The sequence below is a fragment of the Oncorhynchus kisutch genome, linkage group LG3 (genome assembly GCF_002021735.2).
Source record: "Oncorhynchus kisutch isolate 150728-3 linkage group LG3, Okis_V2, whole genome shotgun sequence".
Lineage (NCBI taxonomy): Eukaryota > Metazoa > Chordata > Actinopteri > Salmoniformes > Salmonidae > Oncorhynchus > Oncorhynchus kisutch.
The window spans coordinates 52,879,460-52,901,492 of NC_034176.2; the positions used below are offsets into that span (position 1 = coordinate 52,879,460).

At 45.7% G+C, this 22,033-nt stretch overlaps 1 protein-coding gene across 1 annotated transcript in view; it reads right to left on the reverse strand.

The window, feature by feature from the left end:
* The window catches only part of LOC109874221 (SH3 and multiple ankyrin repeat domains protein 2-like), a 126,453-nt gene that overhangs the window by 24,857 nt on the left and 79,563 nt on the right, over nt 1–22,033 (reverse strand). The window contains exons 12-16 of the mRNA XM_031815693.1: nt 17,397–17,563; nt 17,159–17,259; nt 7,655–7,815; nt 7,394–7,517; nt 90–2,685 (exon numbers count right to left, since the gene is read on the reverse strand). Of these exons, the coding sequence (XP_031671553.1) occupies nt 90–2,685; nt 7,394–7,517; nt 7,655–7,815; nt 17,159–17,259; nt 17,397–17,563 (3,149 nt within the window). The remainder of the gene's footprint in view (nt 1–89; nt 2,686–7,393; nt 7,518–7,654; nt 7,816–17,158; nt 17,260–17,396; nt 17,564–22,033) is intronic.

Sequence of the window (22,033 nt, forward strand, 5' to 3'; positions counted from 1 at the left end):
ATGGAGGGTAGGGGTTTGTTTAAAGGTCAAAGGTGAGAGGTGTCGGCGTAAGTGGTAAAGGTCAAAGGGAAGGTAGATTTATGTGTTACCTGGTTCCAAAGCCGCCCCTGGCCCCTGTGGTGGGTGAGTCCAGGGAGTCCCCCGGTTTGGGCCGGTGCATCTGTGATAAGATGGAGCTCAGCTCGTTGATAACCGTGGCCTTGGGGTCGGGCGTGGGTGGGCTCCTTAGCTCCGGGGGCTCGCCCCACAGCTTGGACGACCGATGGGGGGGAGTCCTGGGGAGTTCTGGGGGGGATATGGACCCGGGTGGAGGGGGAGGGACAGGAGGGGGCGCCTCAAAGGAGTCCAGGGATTCCTCCATGAGGACGTTGTGGTAAAGTGCAGTGTTCTTGTTGATGACGGGCTTGTTTTTGGGCTTGGGGGGAACGGGGGGTCGGTCGTCGAGGTAAGCCTGGCCGTCAGTATAAACCATAGAAGTGTTCTCCAGGGCGCTGTTGTACCCGCCCTCTGACGACAGTACAGAGATGCTCGAAACTGTGGAAATGGTGCTGGTAGTCTCTACATGGGGGTCTCCACTTTTGCAACTGTCTACCTCCTCGATGCTTGAGTCAGTGACACCTTTCTCAAAGCCACCGTCGGGGGGCGGAGGGGGATAGAAGGGTGGGGGCATGCAATTGGACACCCCGCTCCCTCGTCTGAACTGGCCGACAGGGGTCGGGGCGTGAGTGTAGTAGGGGGGTGGATGTGGCCCCCTGGTTCCCATCCCGTTGCGTCTCTCTTGGTCCCGTTGCTTGAGCAACTCAGCGATGGTCGTTGCCTGGTCCTCAGGGATGTCGATGCTGTTGGCGAACTCCAGCGGTGGCGGCAGGGGCTCGGAGAAGACAAACTCCTCCACCTCCTCAATGTCCACCGAGGCCAGCGGGGGAGGGGGCATGCGGAAGGACAGCTTGACTGGCTCGTCGACCAAACCCCCGGCCGTGATGGTCTTCCCCCGTGGCACGGGGGGCAGGGGCTTGGTACTGTGGCTGTTGTTGGGGGGCTTTGGCTGGTTGGGGTCTCTCAGTTCGCTGGGGATGTTGTTGTCCCGGGCTGGTGTGTTCTCCTGCCCCCTGTCTTCCTCCTCCTGGCTGTTTTTGGAGTGCACCATTAGCAGACCGGCTACTTTCTGCGTTTGTGACGTGTCCACAACGTCGATCTGTATGCCCTTCCCATCCTCCACCGCCTGCTGCCTCTCCTCCCTCTCTCCGTCAGACTCGTACTTCTGCTCCGTCATATGACTCTTCAGGTCCCCCCCTATGCCTCGCCCCAGGGTTGTCGTGGAGTTGGTGAAGCCCGGCTCAATGCTGGAGCGGAGCTTGGTATCGATGAAGAGGGGCTGATTGAGGCCAGGTTTGTGGGGGTTGGGGGGGAGGGTCTGGGGGACGTTGCTCTTGGGGTGCGGTTGAGGTTGAGAAGGGGGTGGGGCTTGCGTTGCCATGGTCGTTTGTGTCTGCTCTTTCATGGCTCTGTCCCGGGCTGCCAGCGCTAGGGCGAGGGGCGAGTTAGGTTCCAGGGCATTACCCGTGACGGGGTGCAGGTAGCCCCATCCTCCGTTTGAGCTGTAGGTCTTGGGCGTGGTGGCCGGGAGACTGACGGGACTGTCCGGGAGACTGACGGGGCTGTCCAGGTTGGGGTACTGGCCGGTACGTGCGGTCAGAGGCTCCCTCACCACCTGGGTGGGCTCAGGGGTGTTGAAGTCTGTCACGTTACCGCCACGGTCAACCCCTTCTTGGGACCGCAGCAGGATGGTGGCCGGTGGGGGTGCCATTATCCTCCGCAGGTGCTCGTCGTTGCTGAACATCCCCTCGTCAATGGACTTGGACTGGCGTAGCCGCGGGGCCGGGGTGGGGTCTCCCAAGTCCTCATCTCCCATATCGGTGGAGAGGAAGCCAGGTGAGTTCCTCCGTGCCTCCAGCCTCTTCTCCCGGTCCCTCACTGCCCCTGCGATGGCAGCCGCAAAGGGGTTGTTGACAATGGGGTCTTCAGGCCTTAGCCCCCTGCCCCCTGCCCTAGGCGTTAAGGGTGGGTGTTCGGGCGTGGTTGGCTCAATCTCCATACTGCTGCCCTGGCTGCTCTTTCCACTGCTACTGGTGGAAGGCTCCTTGACAATGATGGTGGGGATGGGAATGGACGAGAAGGTCCTCTCAGTGGGTGTGGTCGGCATGGAAACGGCGCCTGAGGGCAGGGTGCAGCAGGTCTTCTCTGGGCTGTCCTCCACATTGGGCTGCTTGACCAGCATGCCCTTCCTTCTCGCCGGCTTGGCAGGCACGTACAGCGCCTTGTTGCCCACCTCCGAGTACGGGTTCTCGGGCACGTGCGCCCGTCCTCGGCTTCTACTATCGTACTGTTCTGAGCTCTGGCGGTGATAACCTCGCCTTAGCGTCCCTACATCTACCGTGCGGTTGCCAAGGGTAATGGCGTTGGAACATTTTCCAGCGGAGTTGAGGGTGAGGCCCGGTCGGGTGGTGCCGTAGCCCCTTGGCAAGGGGGAGACAGAGGGAGAGTTGTAGGAGGAGGGGGGAGATGGGGGGGAGATGGCCGGGGGAGGGGGGATGTCTTCGGACGTGTCGGGCATGGAGAGGCTGCGGGTGAACTTGAGTGGGGGAGGGGAGAGGAGCGCCTTCTCTTCTTTCTCTTCTGTTATACCTGAGAGAGACAGAAATAAAGAGAGAGAATAAGAGATGGAGAGAGAGAAAGCGATATTCTGTTATCAGTTTTAGGAAGTTGTCTATGGGTCAGGTGTGAGGACTGCATTCTATGTTCCAGATATTATAAAAGTATGCTCAAGCTACTGCATATTTCTTTTATTTTTTTATTTCACCTTTATTTAACCCGGTAGGCCAGTTGAGAACAAGTTCTCATTTACAACTGCGACCTGGCCAAGATAAAGGAAATCAGTGCGACAAAAACAATAACAAACGTACAGTCAATAACACAATAGACAAATATATGTACAGTGCGTGCAAATGTAGTAAGATTAGGGAGGTACGGCAATATATAGGCCATAGTGGCGAAATAATTACAATTTAGTATTAACACTGGAGTGATAGATGTGCAGATGATGATGTTTAAGTAGAGATACAGGGATGCAAAAGAGCAAATAAATAACAATATGGGGATGAGGTAGTTGGGTGGGCTATTTACAGATGGGCTGTGTACAGGTGCAGTGATCGGTAAGCTGCTCTAACAGCTGATGCTTAAAGTTAGTGAGGGAGATATAAGTCTCCAGCTTCAGTGATTTTTGCAATTCGTTCCAGTCATTGGCAGCAGAGAACTGGAAGGAAAAGTGGCCAAAGGAGGTGTTGGCTTTGGGTATGACCAGTGAAATATACCTGCTGGGCCGCGTGCTATGGGTGAGTGTTGATATGGTGACCAGTGAGCTGAGATAAGGCGGAGCCTTACCTAGCAAATACTTATAGATGACCTGGAGCTAGTGGGTTTTGCGACAAATATGAAGAGAGGGCCAGCCAACGAGAGCATACAGGTCGCAGTGGTGGGTAGAATATGGGACCTTTGTGACAAAACGGATGGCACTGTGATAGACCACATCCAGTTTGCTGAGTAGAGTGTTGGAGGCTATTTTGTAAATGACATCGCTGAAGTCAAGGATCGGTAGGATGGTCAGTTTTACAAGGGTATGTTTGGCAGCATGAGTAAAGGAGGCTTTATTGCAAAATAGGAAGCCGATTCTCGATTTAATTTTGGATTGGAGATGCTTAATGTGAGTCTGAAAGGAGAGTTTATGGTCTAGCCAGACACCTAGGTATTTGTAGGTGTCCACATATTCTAAGTCAGAGTAGTGATGGTAGTCAGGTGGGCGGGTGCGGGCAGCAATCGGTTTAAGAGCATGCATTTCATTTTACTAGCATTTAAGAGCAGTTGGAGGCCAAGGAAGGAGTGTTGTATGGCATTGAAACTCATTTGGATGGTTTGTTAACACAGTGTCCAAAGAAGGGTCAGAAGTATACAGAATGGTGTCGTCTCCATAGAGGTGGATCAGAGAATCACCAGCAGCAAGAGCGACATCATTGATATATACAGTGAAAAGAGTCGGCCCGAGAATTGAACCCTGTGGCACCCCCATAGAGACTTCCAGAGGTCCAGACAACAGGCCCTCCGATTTGACACACTGAACTCTATCTGAGAAGTAGTTGGTGAACCAGGCGAGGCAGTCATTTGAGAAACCAAGGCTATTGAGTCTGCCGATAAGAATGCGGTGATTGACAGAGTTGAAAGCCTTGGCCAGGTCGATGACGACGGCTGCCGAGTACTGTCTTTTATCGATGGCGGTTATGATATCGTTTAGGACCTTGAGCGTGGCTGAGGTGCTCCCATGAGCAGCCCCGAAACCAGACTGCATAGTGGAGAAGGTACGGTGGGAATCGAAATGGTCGGTGATCTGTTTGTTTGCAGGGCAGGATGGATATAGGTTTGTAACAGTTTGGGTCAAGAGTGGCTACCCCTTTGAAGAGGGGGGATGACTGTGGCAGCTTTCCAATTTTTAGGGATCTCAGACAATACGAAAGAGAGGTTGAACAGGCTAGTAATAGGGGTTACAACAATTTTGGCATTTTAATTTTAGAAAGAGAGGGTCCATATTGTCTAGTCCAGCTGATTTGTAGGGGTCCAGGTTTTGCAGCTCTTTCAGAACATCAGGTATCTGGATTTGGGTGAAGGAGAAGTGGGTGGGGGGGGCATGGGCAAGTTGCTGCGGGGAGTGCAGAGCTGTTGGCCGGGCTAGGGGTAGCCAGGTGGAAAGCATGGCCAGCCGTAGAAAAATCCTTTGTGAAATTCTCGGTTATAATAGATTTATCGGTGGTGACAATGTTTCCTAGCCTCAGTGCAGTGGGCAGCCGGGACGAGGTGCTCTTATTCTCCATGGACTTTACAGCGTCCTAAAACTGTTTGGAATTAGTGCTGGAGTGAACCAAGGGCTATATCTGTTCTTAGTTCAATGGGGCATGCTTATTTAAGATGGTGATGAAAGCACTTTTAAAGAACAACCAGGCATCCTCTACTGACGCGATGAGGCAGGCATCCTCTACCCGGGCCAGGTCAGTTAGAAAGGTCTGCTCGCTGAAGTGTTTTAGGGAGCATTTGACAGTGATGAGGGGTGGTCGTTTGACCGCGGACCCATTATGGACGCAGGCAATGAGTCAGTCATCGCTGAGATCCTGGTTGAAGACAGCAGAGGTGTATTTAGAGGGCAAGTTGGTTAGGATGATATATATGAGGGTGCCCATATTTACGGATTTAGGGTTGTACCTGGTAGGTTCTTTGATAATTTGTGTGAGATTCAGGACATCTAGCTTAGATTTTAGGACGGCCGGGGTGTTAAGCATATCCCAGTTTTGGTTACCTAACAGTACAAACTCTGAACATAGATGGGGAGCAATCAATTCACATATGGTGTCCAGGGCACAGCTGGGGGCTGAGGGGGGTCTGTAACAAGCGGCAAAAGTGAGAGACTTATTTCTGGAAAGGTGGATTTAAAAAAATAAAAAGCTTGAACTGTTTGGGCACAGACCTGGATAGTATGACAGAACTCTGCAGTAGATTGCAACACCGCCCCCTTTGGCAGTTCTTGAAGGAAAATGTTGTAGTTGGGGATGGAAATCTCTGAATTTTTGCTGGCCTTACTAAGCCAGGATTCAGACACGGCTAGGACATCAGGGTTGGCGGAGTGTGCTAAAGCAGTGAATAAAACCAACTTAGGAAGGAGGCTTCTGGTGTTAACATGCATGAAACCAAGGCTTTTACGGTTACATAAGTCAACAAATGAGAGCGCCTGGGGAATAGGTGTAGTACTGGGGGCTACAGGGCCTGGGTTAACCTCTACATCACCAGAGAAACAGAGGAGGAGTAGGATAAGGGTATGGCTAAAGAATATAAGAACTGGTCGCCTAGTGCATTGGGAACAGAGAATAAAAGGAGCAGATTTCCTGGTCATGGTATAATAGATTCAGGGCATAATGTACAGACAAGGGTATGGTAGGATGTGAGTACAGTGGAGGTAAACCTAGGCATTGAGTGACGATGAGAGAGGTTGCATCTTTGGAGGAACCAGTTAAGGCAGGTGAGGTCTCCGCATGTGTGGGGTGTAGGACAAAAGAGCTATCTAAGGCATGTTGAGCGGGACTGGGCGCTCTACAGGAAATAAAACAATAAGAACTAACCGATACAGCAGTCTACAATGCATATTGACATTAGAGAGAGGCATAAAGCAATCACAGATGTTGATCAGCAGAGCTAAGACAACAACGAGCAAATGGCGATGAATGGGCAGAGAGGGTCTGTTAGGTACACACAGGACCTGAGTTCGAGAATGGGGCCAACAGAAAAACAAAATTAGGTACCGTGTATGTGAACAGTACAGCAGGCATCAGCTGTGTAGCCGAGTGATCATAGGGTCCAATGAGCAGCAATAGGTGAGTCAGGGAGCCGTTCGGTAGTCGCTACTACGCTAGGCGAGCGTGAGACAAGGCGTTCAGAAAGCTATCATGCCGGGGCTAGCAGATGGATGTTTGGCGACATCGCAACGGAAAAGACTGTTGAAACCACATCGGACGATTACGGCGGCAGACCAGTTGTGATGGATCTGCGGGGCTCCGTGTCAACGATAAAGGGTCCAGGCTAATTGGCAAAAGAGGTATTGTAGCCCAAGAATTAGCTGGTATACTTTGTCAGCTAGCCAGAAGATGGACCTAGCTCGAGGCTAGCTCAAGGCTAACTGGTGCTTGCTTCGGGACAGGGGCGTTAGCCAACAATAGCCACTCGGTTGCAGCTAGATAGCTGCGATGATCCGGTGTAATGGTCCAGAGCTTGCGGCAGTAATGAGTTGAGTTGAGTTTGAGTTATAAAGAATAAAAATAGCAGATCCGTACCACATTGGGTGAGGTGGGTTGCAGGAAGTATATTTAGTTCGTAGATGGAAAGTGAGAATAAAATATATACGGGAAAAAAATGAAGAAACAGACTAATTACATGGGACAAGACAAAAACACGTCCGACGGCTACGCCGTCTTGGGACACCAAGACATATATTGAAGTTACTAGCTACTGTAGCTATTGCAGTCATAACACACAGACCTGCCTTTGGGCTACTATTGGCTCTGAGTGCCGTGATGAATTGGATGGACCATTAATATAATTTGCTTCTATTAAATCATAGACTGTGGTTTCAGTGTATGGTTAATGGGGTATAATATTGTCGCCTCAGAGCACAATTTGGCAAGTGGATCACTCTAATTTGTTAATTATCACATTTAATGAAGCCAGTTACTCTCTGAAGTGAACTCTCTGGAAACGGCAATCATAGTAAAGGGCATTAGACATTAGACACATACACACATACCTATGGACTTCTGTCTCCTCATGGTGCCACCCTTGGCAAGTATGCCCAGGAATGCCCCCCGTCTAGGACTGCCTGGCACAGTGGGTGGTACCACTGCCACCCCACCCTGGCGGTCGTACATGGACTGTAAACCAGAGTTGGGTAGGGTTAGAGTTTGACATATTCACAACATACTGAGTATTGACCAATACCGTACTGTACATTGCTTTAGATAGAAACGTCTGCTAAATGGCATATATTATACTGTGTGGAGTAACTCACATTCATGTCAGTAGGCGTGACCAAACAGCGGCTGGAGGGGCGTGGCTTAATGGTGGCCACCTTCATGTCCACGGCCTTCTGGGAAGGTGACACCTCGTCCACTTTATCTGAAAGACAAACCCCACCCCCTATGAGTGACAGGGTAAATAGGGCAGGACTTCCTTAAACCTAAATATGTCATGGGCCAAATGTGTTCGCAAGCCAGTCATTTTCATAACCCCTTCCTCAGTTTCCAAACTAAACTGAGGCTGAAACAGAGAAAAAAGAAACACAATAAAATGACATTAAAAAACATGTAATTTGGGGAAGAGGCCAGCCTTGGAAGCCGTGCAAGCCTTATATTGCTTATATAGCTTATATTATGTAATATTTAGTTGTATTCATTTTTGGAAAGGCTCCATGCATTTGGGGATGTTACTGTACTTAGAGTGACTTGAAAACATATCCTCTTCTTCTGACCATCTACACACAGAGGGAAGAGAGTGGATTCAGCCTTAACCAGGACTTAGATTAGTAACAACCTCTAATACACACATACACACATACACACAAAGAAATGCGCACACACACACACACACACAGAATCATACGAACATACACACATATTCTGACACTATGGGTGACTTCTTCTATTTTCTGAGGCATGATGTGTATAGATTCTGTTTCCGATGCCACTTCAGTAAATGAAACCACTCCAAATTCATCCATATTCCATACAATCTGCTACGCCGTGTAGATCCTGCTATTTAACATTATTGTTAATCTGTTGCCAATCTTTCCATTCATATGGGATTGAATTGCAGATTTATTCTAATTCATTTTTTAATATTATTATTTTTATTTAACTTGGCAAGTCAGTTAAGAACAAATTCTTATTTACAAACCTGGACGACACTGTGCCAATTGTGCACCTAATTCATGTAGCAGGATCAATAAAACAGATGGCATGAACCAGTTTTGAGATGTGAAAACCTCTGACAAACTTTGATTTTAGGGTGAACTATCCATTTAATAGCTCTTGAGTTACCTGAATAAACCAAAGTTGAGATTTTCAGCTATGTGACATAAGCAATGTTTGAAATATAATAGCATGTTATCACGTTATTGAGTCTGTGATGTCCATTCAGTATGCACAGAGATTAGACTGGAATGAAATCATGCATTCTCATTGGTTCAAACAATTACATTCAATGACAAATCAACTTAGTACAGTCAATTCCATTTAATTTCCAGTCAATTCCGGAAGTTAACTGATATTGGGAATTGGAATTTTGTTTACTTTCTGAATAGTCACAGTTGGTATTCATGTAAAAAGGAATTCCCCTCGACCACGGCCACAAATTGTGGAAAACCCTCATACTTTCCTATTGACCCCCATTGTAAAAGAGACAACTTCGTTGTAGATTTTTTGTTATGCAAGATATAATTAAACATGCTGAAAAGCTGCTGTATCGTTCAAAGTACATGTAGACAGGTCAAACATCTCGACCTACGGTTCGCAATGCTCCCACATAAGGAAATAGAGTTTACGAGAAGAGCCCTATGGCTTCAGGCTATTCGGTGTGGGAGATTGGGTAATGTGGAGACGAGGTGTCCAAGTAGGCTACACGTAGCTATGTGTGCGGAAAACATTGAATCATAGGTAAGACATTTAACTTGTTACGTACAGTCTGTTTGTAACTCCACCCACTACTTGTAGCTGTATAGTCCGTTTGTTTGTGTTGTTGGTCTTGTCTAGCTTAATGTTCCGGTTGGTAGCTAGTTAGCACTAACTCACTCAAGTGGCTGCTAGCATCGTCATGAAAAGGTGCATGAGGGAAGTTTTACTAAGTAGTGAGAAAGCTAGAGAGCAGGCAATGTTGAAGAGTAAACTTTAGACATGTACTTTTCTTAAATGTAGTTTTGTAATTGAGTAAAACAAGCAAACAAGAATATTGGGTCTGAAAAAGGTGAAGTTTTTGCTGTGAGCTAATGGGGTAACCTAAGTATCCACAGGTTGTTTTCCTCACAGGCCGGCAGGATCGTTCTATTAATACCGGCTGGGTCTACTGACTGGAATTTGAATGGAACTGATCCAAACCTGCTGGTTGTACCGACTTTATCATGCAAATATTACCAGACAATGACATACTAAGTAGGTATGTTTCTCAGGGGGAAACACATTTTGTAAATGATACAGAGACACTTTGTAAATATAATTTACAAAATATTGTTAACACAGTCAATAAAACCAATACACAAGTCAGTGATTTGTGGGTTAGTCCTCAAGTCATCCATACAACATACTGTACTTTGTGTGAAACATGCCTACGTAACTTACCACCTTTCTTTTTCCTTAGTGTAGCTTGGGAGGGATAGAGAAAGAATGCTCTGTATTTGATGTGTATTTGACCCGGGTCTGATGAAAAGTACACTAAATGGCCAAAAGTATATGGACATCCCTTCAAATTAATTGATTCGGCTATTTCAGCCACACCCGTTGCTGACAGGTTTGCCGCCATTGGACTCTGGAGCAGCGGAAACGCGTTCTCTGGAGTGATAAATCATGCTTCCCCATCTGTTAGTCCGACGGACGAATCTGGGTTTGGCGGATGCCAAGAGAACGCTACATGCTACATGGTTCGGGCATAGGCCCCTTAGTTCCAGTGAAGGGAAATCTTAACGTTACAGCATACAATTACATTCTACACGATTCTGTGCTTCCAACTTCGTGGCAACAGTCTGGGAGCCAGGCCTAATCGCCAAACAGTCCCCAACCTCACTCACTCAATGTTCTTGTGGCTGAATGGAAGCAAGTCCTCACAGCAATGTTCCAACATCTAGTGGAAAGCATTCCCAGAAGAGTAGAGGCTGATATAGCAGCAAAGGGGGGACCAACTCCATATTAATGCCCATGATTTTGGAATTATATGTTCGACAAGCAGGTGTCCACATACTTTTTGTAAATGTATATGCATGCACCAAATTTGTAATGACAGCCAGAGAGATAATACTCTGACATTCTCTATCCTATACAGCAAGAAAAGACGGTATTAAAATAGCAATGAACAGTAAAATTAGTAGTAGAATTCATGCATGCGTCAACTGAGATCAGGGACATAACATACAATAGTGACAATGGCCTGACACTTTTCAGTTCAGCAAGATCTCCCTTTCTCTCTCTCTTCACCTCTCCACTTCTCTCTCTATCCCCAGCCTCTCCTCTCTCCCTTAATTGATCTCCTCCTCTTTATCTCAATCTCTCTCTTCCTTTCCTCCCACTGTGTTCCTTCAGTAGTGTTATTGATGTGTAAAGTGTTTCTCCTGTTTTCTACCTTGCACACAGTGTTAATTTCACACTAGTTGACACTTGTCAACTACCTATTTTTCTTGACAAAAGGCCCTGGAAAAAAAATATAAGTTACTTTTAATTTCAGTGATGAAAATGTGATGAGAATTCCATGTGAGACTAATGGACATGTAATTTGACATGAAGTTTGTTTTTAACCGTTTTGTCCAATCCTAAACATGCATGCATAATATTTCATGCAATCCCCTCATTGGCAGAATTAACATCTTTCAGTTGCCCAGTCTGATTGAGCTGATCTGCCTGGCTCTCCCACACAGCTCCCAGGCGGTCACTTCAGTCATTAGTCAATCTTTTGAACTGATGCGAAGCCAGGACACTTGACTTGTAACTAACCTCAACTAGAAACCATTTTTACACTCTCTATTACTTTCATGGAGGCTATTTTTGCTTCAATCACGTCAGAAGCTCTATTTTCCCATCTGTACTGCAGCTCTTGTGCCGCGGTCTGCAAATTGGAGTCGCGTTTGCTTTTTTCCTATGGGAAACATGAATGCTATTTGTTGAATATTAAGAGAACAGTAATACTTCTGGCATTTTTGTAAAGCTCAAATTCTCCCCTTTTCAAGGAAACTGCTTCTATTTACACCCTTGACAGTTATGATGGAGAAAAAAATCAGAGCTGTAAATTGTTTAACCTCTACTGAAGGCTTTTTAGCCTATATGGTTAATTATGTTGGCATTGGTTACAATCTGCCACAATATCAATATTGCCAGCTAAGGTATACAAGTGGATAGTAGATCTAGTTGGACAACACTTTCTGAATGTGCACATGATGGAAGTTAGAGGTAGCCTAAATATTAATTATTTAAAGATGCACTAAAGTGGTTCCTCCTTTAAAAGTTGCGAGCTTACACCATGGGACTTAGAGGTACCCAGTTAGAGAAGAGTTAGAGAACTCATTATGAATTTGGGTCCCAAGGTTTTAATATGACCACTCATATCCAGTGGTTCCAATGATGAATTTGATGTGAGCCACCTGTTGCTTGTAATTTTCTTCAGCAAAGATGGCTGACAAAACATTACGGTGGAAGCAAATGTAAGTAACTATAACGTCATAACGAGTCAAGCAAACAATGTACAATTGAGAGGAATATGATAGTTAACCAGTTATGCATTAGGGGGCGCTATTAAAGTTTTTGGATGAAAAACGTTCCCGTTTTAAACAAGATATTTTGTCACGAAAAGATGCTCGACTATGCATATAATTGACAGCTTTGGAAAGAAAACACTCTCACGTTTCCAAATCTGCAAAGATATTATCTGTGAGTGCCACAGAACTGATGCTACAGGTGAAACCAAGATGAAATTTCAAACAGCCAAACTTAGCCAAACGTGATGAACAAAACGGAGCGATTTCTCCTACACAAATAATCTTTTTGGAAAAACTGAACATTTGCTATCTAACTGAGAGTCTCCTCATTGAAAACATAAGAAGTTCTTCAAAGGTAAATTATTTTATTTGAATGCTTTTCTTGTTTTTGTGAAAATGTTGCCTGCTGAATACTAGGCTTAATGCTATGCAAGCTATAAATACTCTTGCACAAATGCTTGTTTAGTTATGGTTGATAAGCATATTTAGAAAATCTGAGATGACAGTGTTGTTAACAAAAGGCTAAGCTTGAGAGCCAATATATTTATTTCATTTCATTTGCGATTTTCATGAATAGCTAACATTGCGTTATGGTAATGAGCTTGAGGCTATAATTACGATCCCGGATACGGGATTGCTCGTCGCTAGAGGTTAAAGTAGAGACAAACGATTGTGCATATTTTTTGTCATAAAGTTCATTTATGAAAATCGCTATTAAGCAAGGTTTTCTGTCAGTCATATCCAAAAGCAGGTGTATCAAACACCATTCTTTGAATGATGCTGTGTCTACATGTACAATTGAAGTCAGAAGTTTACATACATTTAGGTTGGAGACTCTACAAATTTCTTGTTAACAAACTATAGTTTTGGCAAGTCGGGTTAGGACATCTACTTCATGCATGACACAAGTCATTTTTCCAACAATTGTTTACAGACAGACTATTTCACTTATAATTCACTGTATCACAATTCCAGTAGGTCAGAAGTTTACATACACTAAGCTGACCGTGCCTTTAAAAAGCTTGGAAAATTCCAGAAAATTATGTCATGCTTTAGAAGCTTCTGATAGGCTAATTGACATAATTTGAGTCAATTGGAGGTGTACATGTGGATGTATTTCAAGGCCTACCTTCAAACTCAGTGCCTCTTTGGTTGACATCATGGGAAATCAAAAGAAATCAGCCATGACCTCAGAAAAAAAATTGTAGACCTCCACAAGTCTGGTTCATCCTTGGGAGCAATTTCCAAATGCCTGAAGGTACCACATTTATCTGTACAAACAATAGTACCCAAGTATAAATACCATGGGACCACGCAGCCGTCATACCGCTCAGGAAGGACACGCATTCTGTCTCCTAGAGATTAATGTACTTTGGTGTGAAAAGTGCAAGTCAATCCCAGAACAACAGCAAAGGATCTTGTGAAGATACTGGAGGAAACAGGTACAAAAGTATCTATATCCACAGTAAAACGAGTCCTATATCGACATAACCTGGAAGGCCACTCAGCAGGGAAGAAGCCACTGCTCCAAAATCGCCATATAAAAGCCAGGGTTTGCAACTGCACATGGGGACAAATATCATACTTTTTAGAGAAATGTACTCTGGTCTGATGAAACAAAAATAGAAATGTTTGGCCATAATGACCATCATTATGTTTGGAGGAAATGGGGGAGGCTTGCAAGCTGAAGAACACCATCCCATCCGTGAAGCACGGGGGTGGCAGCATCATGTTGTGGGGTTGCTTTGCTGCAGGATGGACTGGTGCAATTCACAAAATAGATGGCATCATGAAGCAGGAAAATTAAAATGGCTATATTGAAGCAACATCCCAAGACATCAGTCAGGAAGATAAAGCTTGGTCGCAAATGGGTCTTCCAAATGGACAATGACCCCAAGCATACTTCCAAAGTTGTGTCAAAATGGCTTAAGGACAACAAAGTCCAGGTATTGGAGTCTGATGAAGTTGCTCATGGATGAGATTCAAACTTTGAAGACTGCGATCGAGTCATTTAAGGCAGACCAGCAGAAAGAGAAACATTATCTGAGGGCAGAAATACGGGCGACAGCTGATGCATTGGTCCAGAGCCAGGCGGCATTTGTGGAGAGTCAGGTGGAGAATGACGTGTTGAAAAGGGCGAGTAATGAGATGGAGTCACAATCCATATCAGGTACACCTGTGAGCTCTGGAACTCCACCTCCGACAGGCAGAGTCAACATATGTGGCAGGTTCGTCAGGGCGTCAGTTCACCCTGACATTTCCATTCCTCTTCTGACAACAGAACTTGACCAACTGCTCACCAGGCACAGCAAGGACCGCCCGGACCGATATGCTGTTCTGCTATTCCAAGGATGTGTAACCGAAGAGATACCACGAGCGGGTGCAGAATACAAACTGGGATGGATCCGAGGCAAATGTGGCTTACCAGTGAACCTCCGGGTGTTCCTCATTAATACTGTGTCTCAGAAGTTTCTGTCCATGACTGATGCAACCCGAAAAGGCATTAAAGACAGAGTTAATGAGTACTTGAGTTCACCAAGAAAGTCTGGACATGGCTTTCTCTCCCTTATGTAAGGAATTAGGCACTTTCCCATGTTTCCTACAGTATGTACTATAGGCTATGTTTACTTGTCAGACTGCACAGTTGCCTAATAAACAAATGGAGGTGGCTTATCTTCAAAATGCTTTATTATCCAAACGTAAAAGCATATACTGTACAGTACTGTATTTCTTTATCAGCATCTTTTATGCTTTCTTTAATAAAATAATGATAAAAATACTCTTTCAAAATGCTGATTATTTAGTTATGGATTCATGACGAATTACTATGGGAATAAATATCACTGATTTACAGAAACATTGGAACAAAGTTGTCTAATGAAGGCAAACAATTTAGAATTGTTATGCTGTACCCTACTCCCGACCGTCACGTTTTACAGCGCCATATTTTCCATTTCATCCTAACGGAAACCCAGAAGATTTCGTTTTTTCATTTTTAGCGGAATAAAAACACCATAATATTAATCAAATTAATTAAGCCAAATTTCTTAAAATCAATCCCATATGCTATGTTATTACAAAAAAAGGTTTTAAATTCTTTAGTAATGCAAATATGGAAGACTATCAAATGCTTCTCAAAGATGCCCTCTGGTGGTCAAACTAGCACTAACTTGCATTAACAGAAACAATGGGTGACAATTAGATAACGTGCCACAGAATGCTGCAGCAGCTCACAAGGTCTCCTGTAGTATGTCACAACTTTTAAAGGAGTAACCACTGTATACCATTTCCTGGTTGCAAAAACTTCAGTTCATGTGACAAAACAAGTATAGTGTAGAGAATCATTAAACCATCTAAAACACTGTGAAATATATTTTCCATAACCAAAAATATTGTATTTTCAGCTGTTAGTGTAGAAAACTTTAAGTAAAATACGCAAAAACTAAACTTAAGAACAGGAAGCATAGAAATAGCCGACATAGAACATATCTACTGCTTCTTAAACTTGCTTTCAAAGCGAATGAACGATCTATAACTCACATTTCTATGTGAATTTGGTCAGGTAACTTAAAAAGTTTCATATTGCAGATTTAATAGAAAAAAAATGCACGGACTAAAATGGCTATGACTAAAACTACACAAAAATTGTCCTGAATTTAACTAAAACTAACAAAGGTTGAAATGACTAAAATGTGACTAAGACTAAAAATACATTGAAAATAGAGGCCAAAATGAACACCACAAGATTCAACCCCATTCACCCTCTCTGTTTCTCTCTCTTCCTCTCCCCATTCCCTGACTTTCCTCCCAGGCGTCTCTCTCTCTCTTCTCTCTCCCTGGTTCCCTCCCATTTTCCCTCTCTGTTTCTCTGTTTCTCCCTATTTCTTGTATTTGATCTCTCTTCTCTCTCTCTCCATCCATCTTTCCTCCTCCTCTTCTTTCTGTCTCTCTTTCCCCTAGCTGAGTTATAATTGTGGTGCTATAGCGTAGCGTGCGTCCCTAGCTACCCACCAGTTTCTCCTCCTCTCACCGGTGGTCTAGAGCAACCCTTCTCAGAAGCGCTGACTGTTCCCTCTGTCAGAACACATTACCACCACACTGCGCTCCCATTCCACACACGGGCCCTCAAATGAGATCTTGGCCCAACACACATACACCCATTCACACGTGCATACACACACTCACAAACGGATTATCATAATCACACACGCAGACGCACGCTCTCACACAGACACACATTCACAACCGTGTCTGTGTTACTAACTCAAATCAAATCAAGTTATTGGTCACATACACATGGTTAGCAGATGTGTATGTTTAGCAGATGTTAATGTGAGTGTAGCGAAATGCTTGTGCTTCTAGTTCCGGCAGTGCAGTAATATCTAACAAGTAATCGAACAATTTCACAACAACTACCTCATACACACAATTGTAAAGGGATGAATAAGAATATGTACATATAAATACCTAAGATTTCCTAGGGTAACAATGTAAGAAATAACACATAAAAAACTAAATACTGCATAGTTTCCTAAGAACGCGAAGTGAGGCGACCATTTCTGTCGGCGCCATCTCTCTTCCACTCAGACATTAATGCAACTCTAATGCCATCTTTACAACATGCCAGCTCCTCGTTTCCATGGTAGTTACACAAAAAATTTCTGTGGAGGTATTTTCACAAACGACCACTTCTCATGCAATGACGCAGAAAATCACTGTGAGAAATCCCAGTGAAAAATAATAGCAAAAATATTACAATCTAAAATAATACATGGTTAACATAATTAACAGCATGTTAGGTTTGAACCAATGGGCTTGACACTATAGCGTAGCTTCACGGGTTCAAAAGATGAATAAAATGTCAATGAATCAGCATGTTGAATATGTTGAATATTAGATGCACTTAGTGTATGTTTAGCTTCACTCCTTACCTTTACTGATTTCCACTAATGGGAGATAAATAACAAACCAATAGGGACAGAAGAGAAAGATCGAAAAGAGGGTGTGGTTAGAGAGTCTCGTCTCAGTGACTCCTTTGTGAGAGCCTATCAGATTGCCCCTTACCTAGTTCTTCCAGTTCAGAGGTCATAGACTTGGAGCGCATAGACAGGGCGGTGGTGGGGGCTCTCTTTGGCGGTGGGGGGGCTAAGAGAGAGAGAGAGAGGCTGAGAGAAAAATACATTTGGAATTTGGCCTTTATTGGCACATTTCAACACACAAAATACATGTATCATTTTTGCATGAGCGTTGGTTGTTGGGACAGCATTGTGCTACTACTGAGATGGTGCGTACCTTTTTCTACCATAACATGAAGTGGTGTAGGGGTGTAGTACCTTTTTTACGTGCGGTATCCTCAGGGTCCATATTCCTGCTGACCGTTACCACTTTGATGATGAGGCTGTTCCCTGCATGACGGATCATGTTGACCACCTGCCTGTGGCCCACCTTCACCACATTCTCTTGGTTCACCTAACAACACACACAACACATACTCTTACAATACACATATTTATATATCTGTGCCCTAACACACACACACACACACACAACAGTATAACACAATACAGTTATGACGGTGTGAATTTGGTCCAGTAGCCATGGGACCTAATCCATTCAGATGTTCCAGATCAGAATGTGTGCGAGTGAAACCATGTAATGCCAGAGCACAGACCACATGTGATACTAAGATACACACACACACACACACACACACACACACACACACACACACACACACACACACACACACACACACACACACACACACACACACACAGAGAGAGAAAGAGTGGTATTTAGGGAAGTTGTTACCATCATACATATATTTTTACAAGAGAAACTGTTGCGTTTTTCATCATTTAAACAAATAGGGATCCCATAATACTAAAACTGGAACGACATTCTCAGTAACGGTTGCACAAGAAGAACTGTGTGCAAACCACAATATAAATATTAGAATGAGCGCCCACCTCTAGCTGGGTTTGGTGTGGGCTATCCTGTGCTGGGCTTGGTGTGGGCTGGCTTGTGTAGGGCTGATATGGGCTAGCCTGTGTCTGGCTATTCTAGGCTAACCCGTGTCGGGCTGGTGTGGGCTGGCCCATCTTGGGCTGGTGTGGGCTAGCCTGTGATGGGTTGGTGCACGCTATCCTGTGTTGGGCTGGTGTGGGCTTGGTATGGGCTGGCCCGTGTTGGGCTGTAACCTGTGCCTGCCAACTGGTTCAGGTTATCAGTCAACCTACCAGGGTATTTACAAACAGCCCAGGAAAGAAATCATCCACATGTACTGATCACATCTTTACTAATGCTGCAGAAATGCTGTTTTAAAGCAGTATCCAAATCCATGTAGCGATCACAATATAGTAGCCATATCTCGGAACACCAAAGTTCCCAAAGGCTGGGGCTAATATAGGGCATAATATTTGATGGTCTGTAATGAGGAGCAACCAGATGCTGCACCTGACACATTTATGAAACTGCAAATTCTAGTTAGTAATAAGAATGTACCCATTATGAAAATGAATGGATTGATGAGGATTTGTATGGTTGTGAGGGGTGAAGCAAAAAGAATGACAAATAAGTCTAGCTGCACAACCGATTTGCAAAAGTACTGAAAATTGAGAAATCATGTGACAATACTGAATGAAAAGAAGAAGCAACTATACTATGATAGTCAAAATATTTGGAGCACCTTACATTACATTTAGGGAAAAAAGACAAACTCAGCCACATGATTTAGTGAATCAGATGGCATCACAAAACCCACTGATATTGGCAAATACTTTCATGACTTGCCAGCAACAAACGCAGACCCTACACATCCAAGTATAACGGACCAAATTATGAAAGATAAGCATTGTGTGTGGAAGAGGCGAAAAAAGTACTGTTGTCTATCAACAATGACAACTTGGATGGAAAATTACTGCGAAAATTACAGCCTAAAAGAAAGTGTGTGCCATCAGGCTTGGAGGGAAGCAAAAGTCATTCTGCTACCTAAGAATAGTGAAGCCACCTTTACTGGCTCAAATAGCTGACCAATAAGCCCGTTACCAAAAAAACAGACTTCAGCATGCTTATAGGGAAGGACATTCAACATGCATGGACGGCACGGTTGGCACTTACACAAATGACTGATGATTGGCTGAGAGAAATTGATGACAAAAAGATTGTGGAAGCTGTTTTGATAGACTTCAGTGCAGCTTTTGACATTATCGATAATAGTCATCTGCTGGAAACCGTATGTGTTATGGCTTTACACCCCTTGCTAAATTGTGGATAAAGAGTTACCTGTCTAACAAAACACAGAGGGTGTTCTTTAATGGAAGCCTCTCCAACATAATCCAGGTAGAATTAGGAATTCCTCAGAGCAGCTGTCTTGAAATCTTGAAATCTTTACTAATGACATGTCACTGGCTTTAAGCAATGTACGATGTATCTACAGCATGTGCAGTTGAAGTCGGAAGTTTACAACAATTGTTTACAGATTGTTTCACTGTATCACAATTCCAGTGAGTCAGAAGTTTACATACACTAAGTTGACTGCTTTTAAACAGCTTGGAAAATTCCAGAAAATTATGTAATGACTTTAGAAGCTTCTGATTGGCTAATTGACATCATTTGAATCTGTGGATGTATTTCAAGGCCTACCTTCAAACTCAGTGCTTCTTTACTTCACATCATAGGAAAATCAAAAGAAATCAGCCAAAGGCTCAGAAAAAAATGGAGAACTCCACAAGTCTGGTTCATCCTTGGGAGCAATTTCCAAATGCCTGAAGGTACCACGCTCATCTGTACAAACAATAGTACGCAAGTATAAACACCAATGGACCACGCAGCCGTCATACCACTTGTCACACCTTGACCATAGTTTGCTTTGTATGTTTCTATGTTTCTATGTTTTGTTTGGTCAGGGTGTGATCTGAGTGGGCATTCTATGTTGTGTGTCTAGTTTGTCTGTTTCTGTGTTTGGCCTGATATGGTTCTCAATCAGAGGCAGGTGTTAGTCATTGTCTCTGATTGGGAACCATATTTAGGTAGCCTGTTTGGTGTTGGGGGGTGTGGGTGATTGTCCTTATGTCCTTGTTCTGTCTGTGTTACTTAGCACCAGTATTAGGCTGTTTCGGTGTTCGTGTTACGTTTAATGTTTTTGTATTTGATTTGTGTTTACTTTGTTTTCATTAAACATGGATCGCAATAGCCACACCGCATTTTGGTCTGACTCTCTTTCACCTAAGGAAAACCGTGACAGAATCACCCACCATAACAGGACCAAGCGGCGTGGTAACAAGCAGCAGCAGCAGCAGTGGGAGAGGCTGCATTATTTGGATGAGTTGGAAGGTAAAGGACCCTGGGTACAGCCTGGAGAATATCGCCGCCCCAAGGAAGAGCTGGATGCGGGAAAGGCGGAGAGGCGCTGGTATGAGGAGGCAGCGCGGCGTCGTGGATGGAAGCCCGAGAGTCAGCCCCAAAAATGTATTGGGGGGGGGCTCACAGGAAGTATGGCGAAGCCAGGTACGAGACCTGCGTCAACTTCCTGTGGTTACCGGGGGGCTAGAGAGACCGGGCAGGCACTGTGTTATGCTGTGAAGCGCACGGTGTCTCCAGTGCGGGTGCATAGCCCGGTGCGATACATTCCAGCTCCGCGTATCGACCTGGCTAGTGTGGGCATCGAGCCAAGTGCCATGAAGCCGGCTCTACGCATCTGGTCTCCAGTGCGTCTCCTTGGGCCGGCTTACATGGCACCAGCCTTGCGCATGGTGTCCCCGGTTCGCCTACATAGCCCAGTGCGGGCTATTCCACCTCGCCGCACTGGCAGGGCGACCGGGACCATTCAACCGGGTAAGGTTGGGCAGGCTCGGTACCCAAGAGCTCCAATGCGCCTGCACGGTCCGGTCTATCCGTCACCACCTCCACGCACCAGCCCTCCGGTGGCAGCCCCCCGCACCAGGCTGTCTCTCCGGATCATCCTTACAGGTGCTCCCGCCTCTCCAGCGCTGCCAGAGCCTTCCTCCTCTCCAGCGCTGCCGGAGTCTCCCGCCTGTCCGGCGCTGCTGCCGGAGACTCCCGCCTGTCCGGCGCTGCTGCCGGAGTCTCCCGCCTGTCCGGCGCTGCTGCCGGAGTCTCCCGCCTGTCCGGCGCTGCTGCCGGAGTCTCCCGCCTGTCCGGCGCTGCTGCCGGAGTCTCCCGCCTGTCCGGCGCTGCTGCCGGAGTCTCCCGCCTGTCCGGCGCTGCTGCCGGAGTCTCCCGCCTGTCCGGCGCTGCTGCCGGAGTCTCCCGCCTGTCCGGCGCTGCTGCCGGAGTCTCCCGCCTGTCCGGCGCTGCTGCCGGAGTCTGAGGCGCCAGAGCCCCTCAGCCCAGAGGCGCCAGAGCCCCTCTGTCCCGAGCAGCTGCCCCTCTGTCCCGAGCTGCCCCTCTGTCCCGAGCTGCCCCTCTGTCCAGTGGGGTCATGTAGTAGGGTCGCCGTAGTTAGGAGGCCAAGGGAGCGGACAAGGTGGCGGACTAAGACTATGGTGAAGTGGGGGCCACGTCCAGCACCAGAGCCGCCACCGCGGACAGATGCCCACCCAGACCCTCCCCAATAGGTTCAGGTTTTGCGGCCGGAGTCCGCACCTTGGGGGGGGGGGGGGGGGGGTGTACTGTCACACCTTGACCATAGTTTGCTTTGTATGTTTGTATGTTTGTATGTTTTGTTTGGTCAGGGTGTGATCTGAGTGGGCATTCTATGTTGTGTGTCTAGTTTGTCTGTTTCTGTGTTTGGCCTGATATGGTTCTCAATCAGAGGCAGGTGTTAGTCATTGTCTCTGATTGGGAACCATATTTAGGTAGCCTGTTTGGTGTTGGGGGGTGTGGGTGATTGCCCTTATGTCCTTGTTCTGTCTGTGTTACTTAGCACCAGTATTAGGCTGCTTCGGTTTTCGTGTTACGTTTATTGTTTTTGTATTT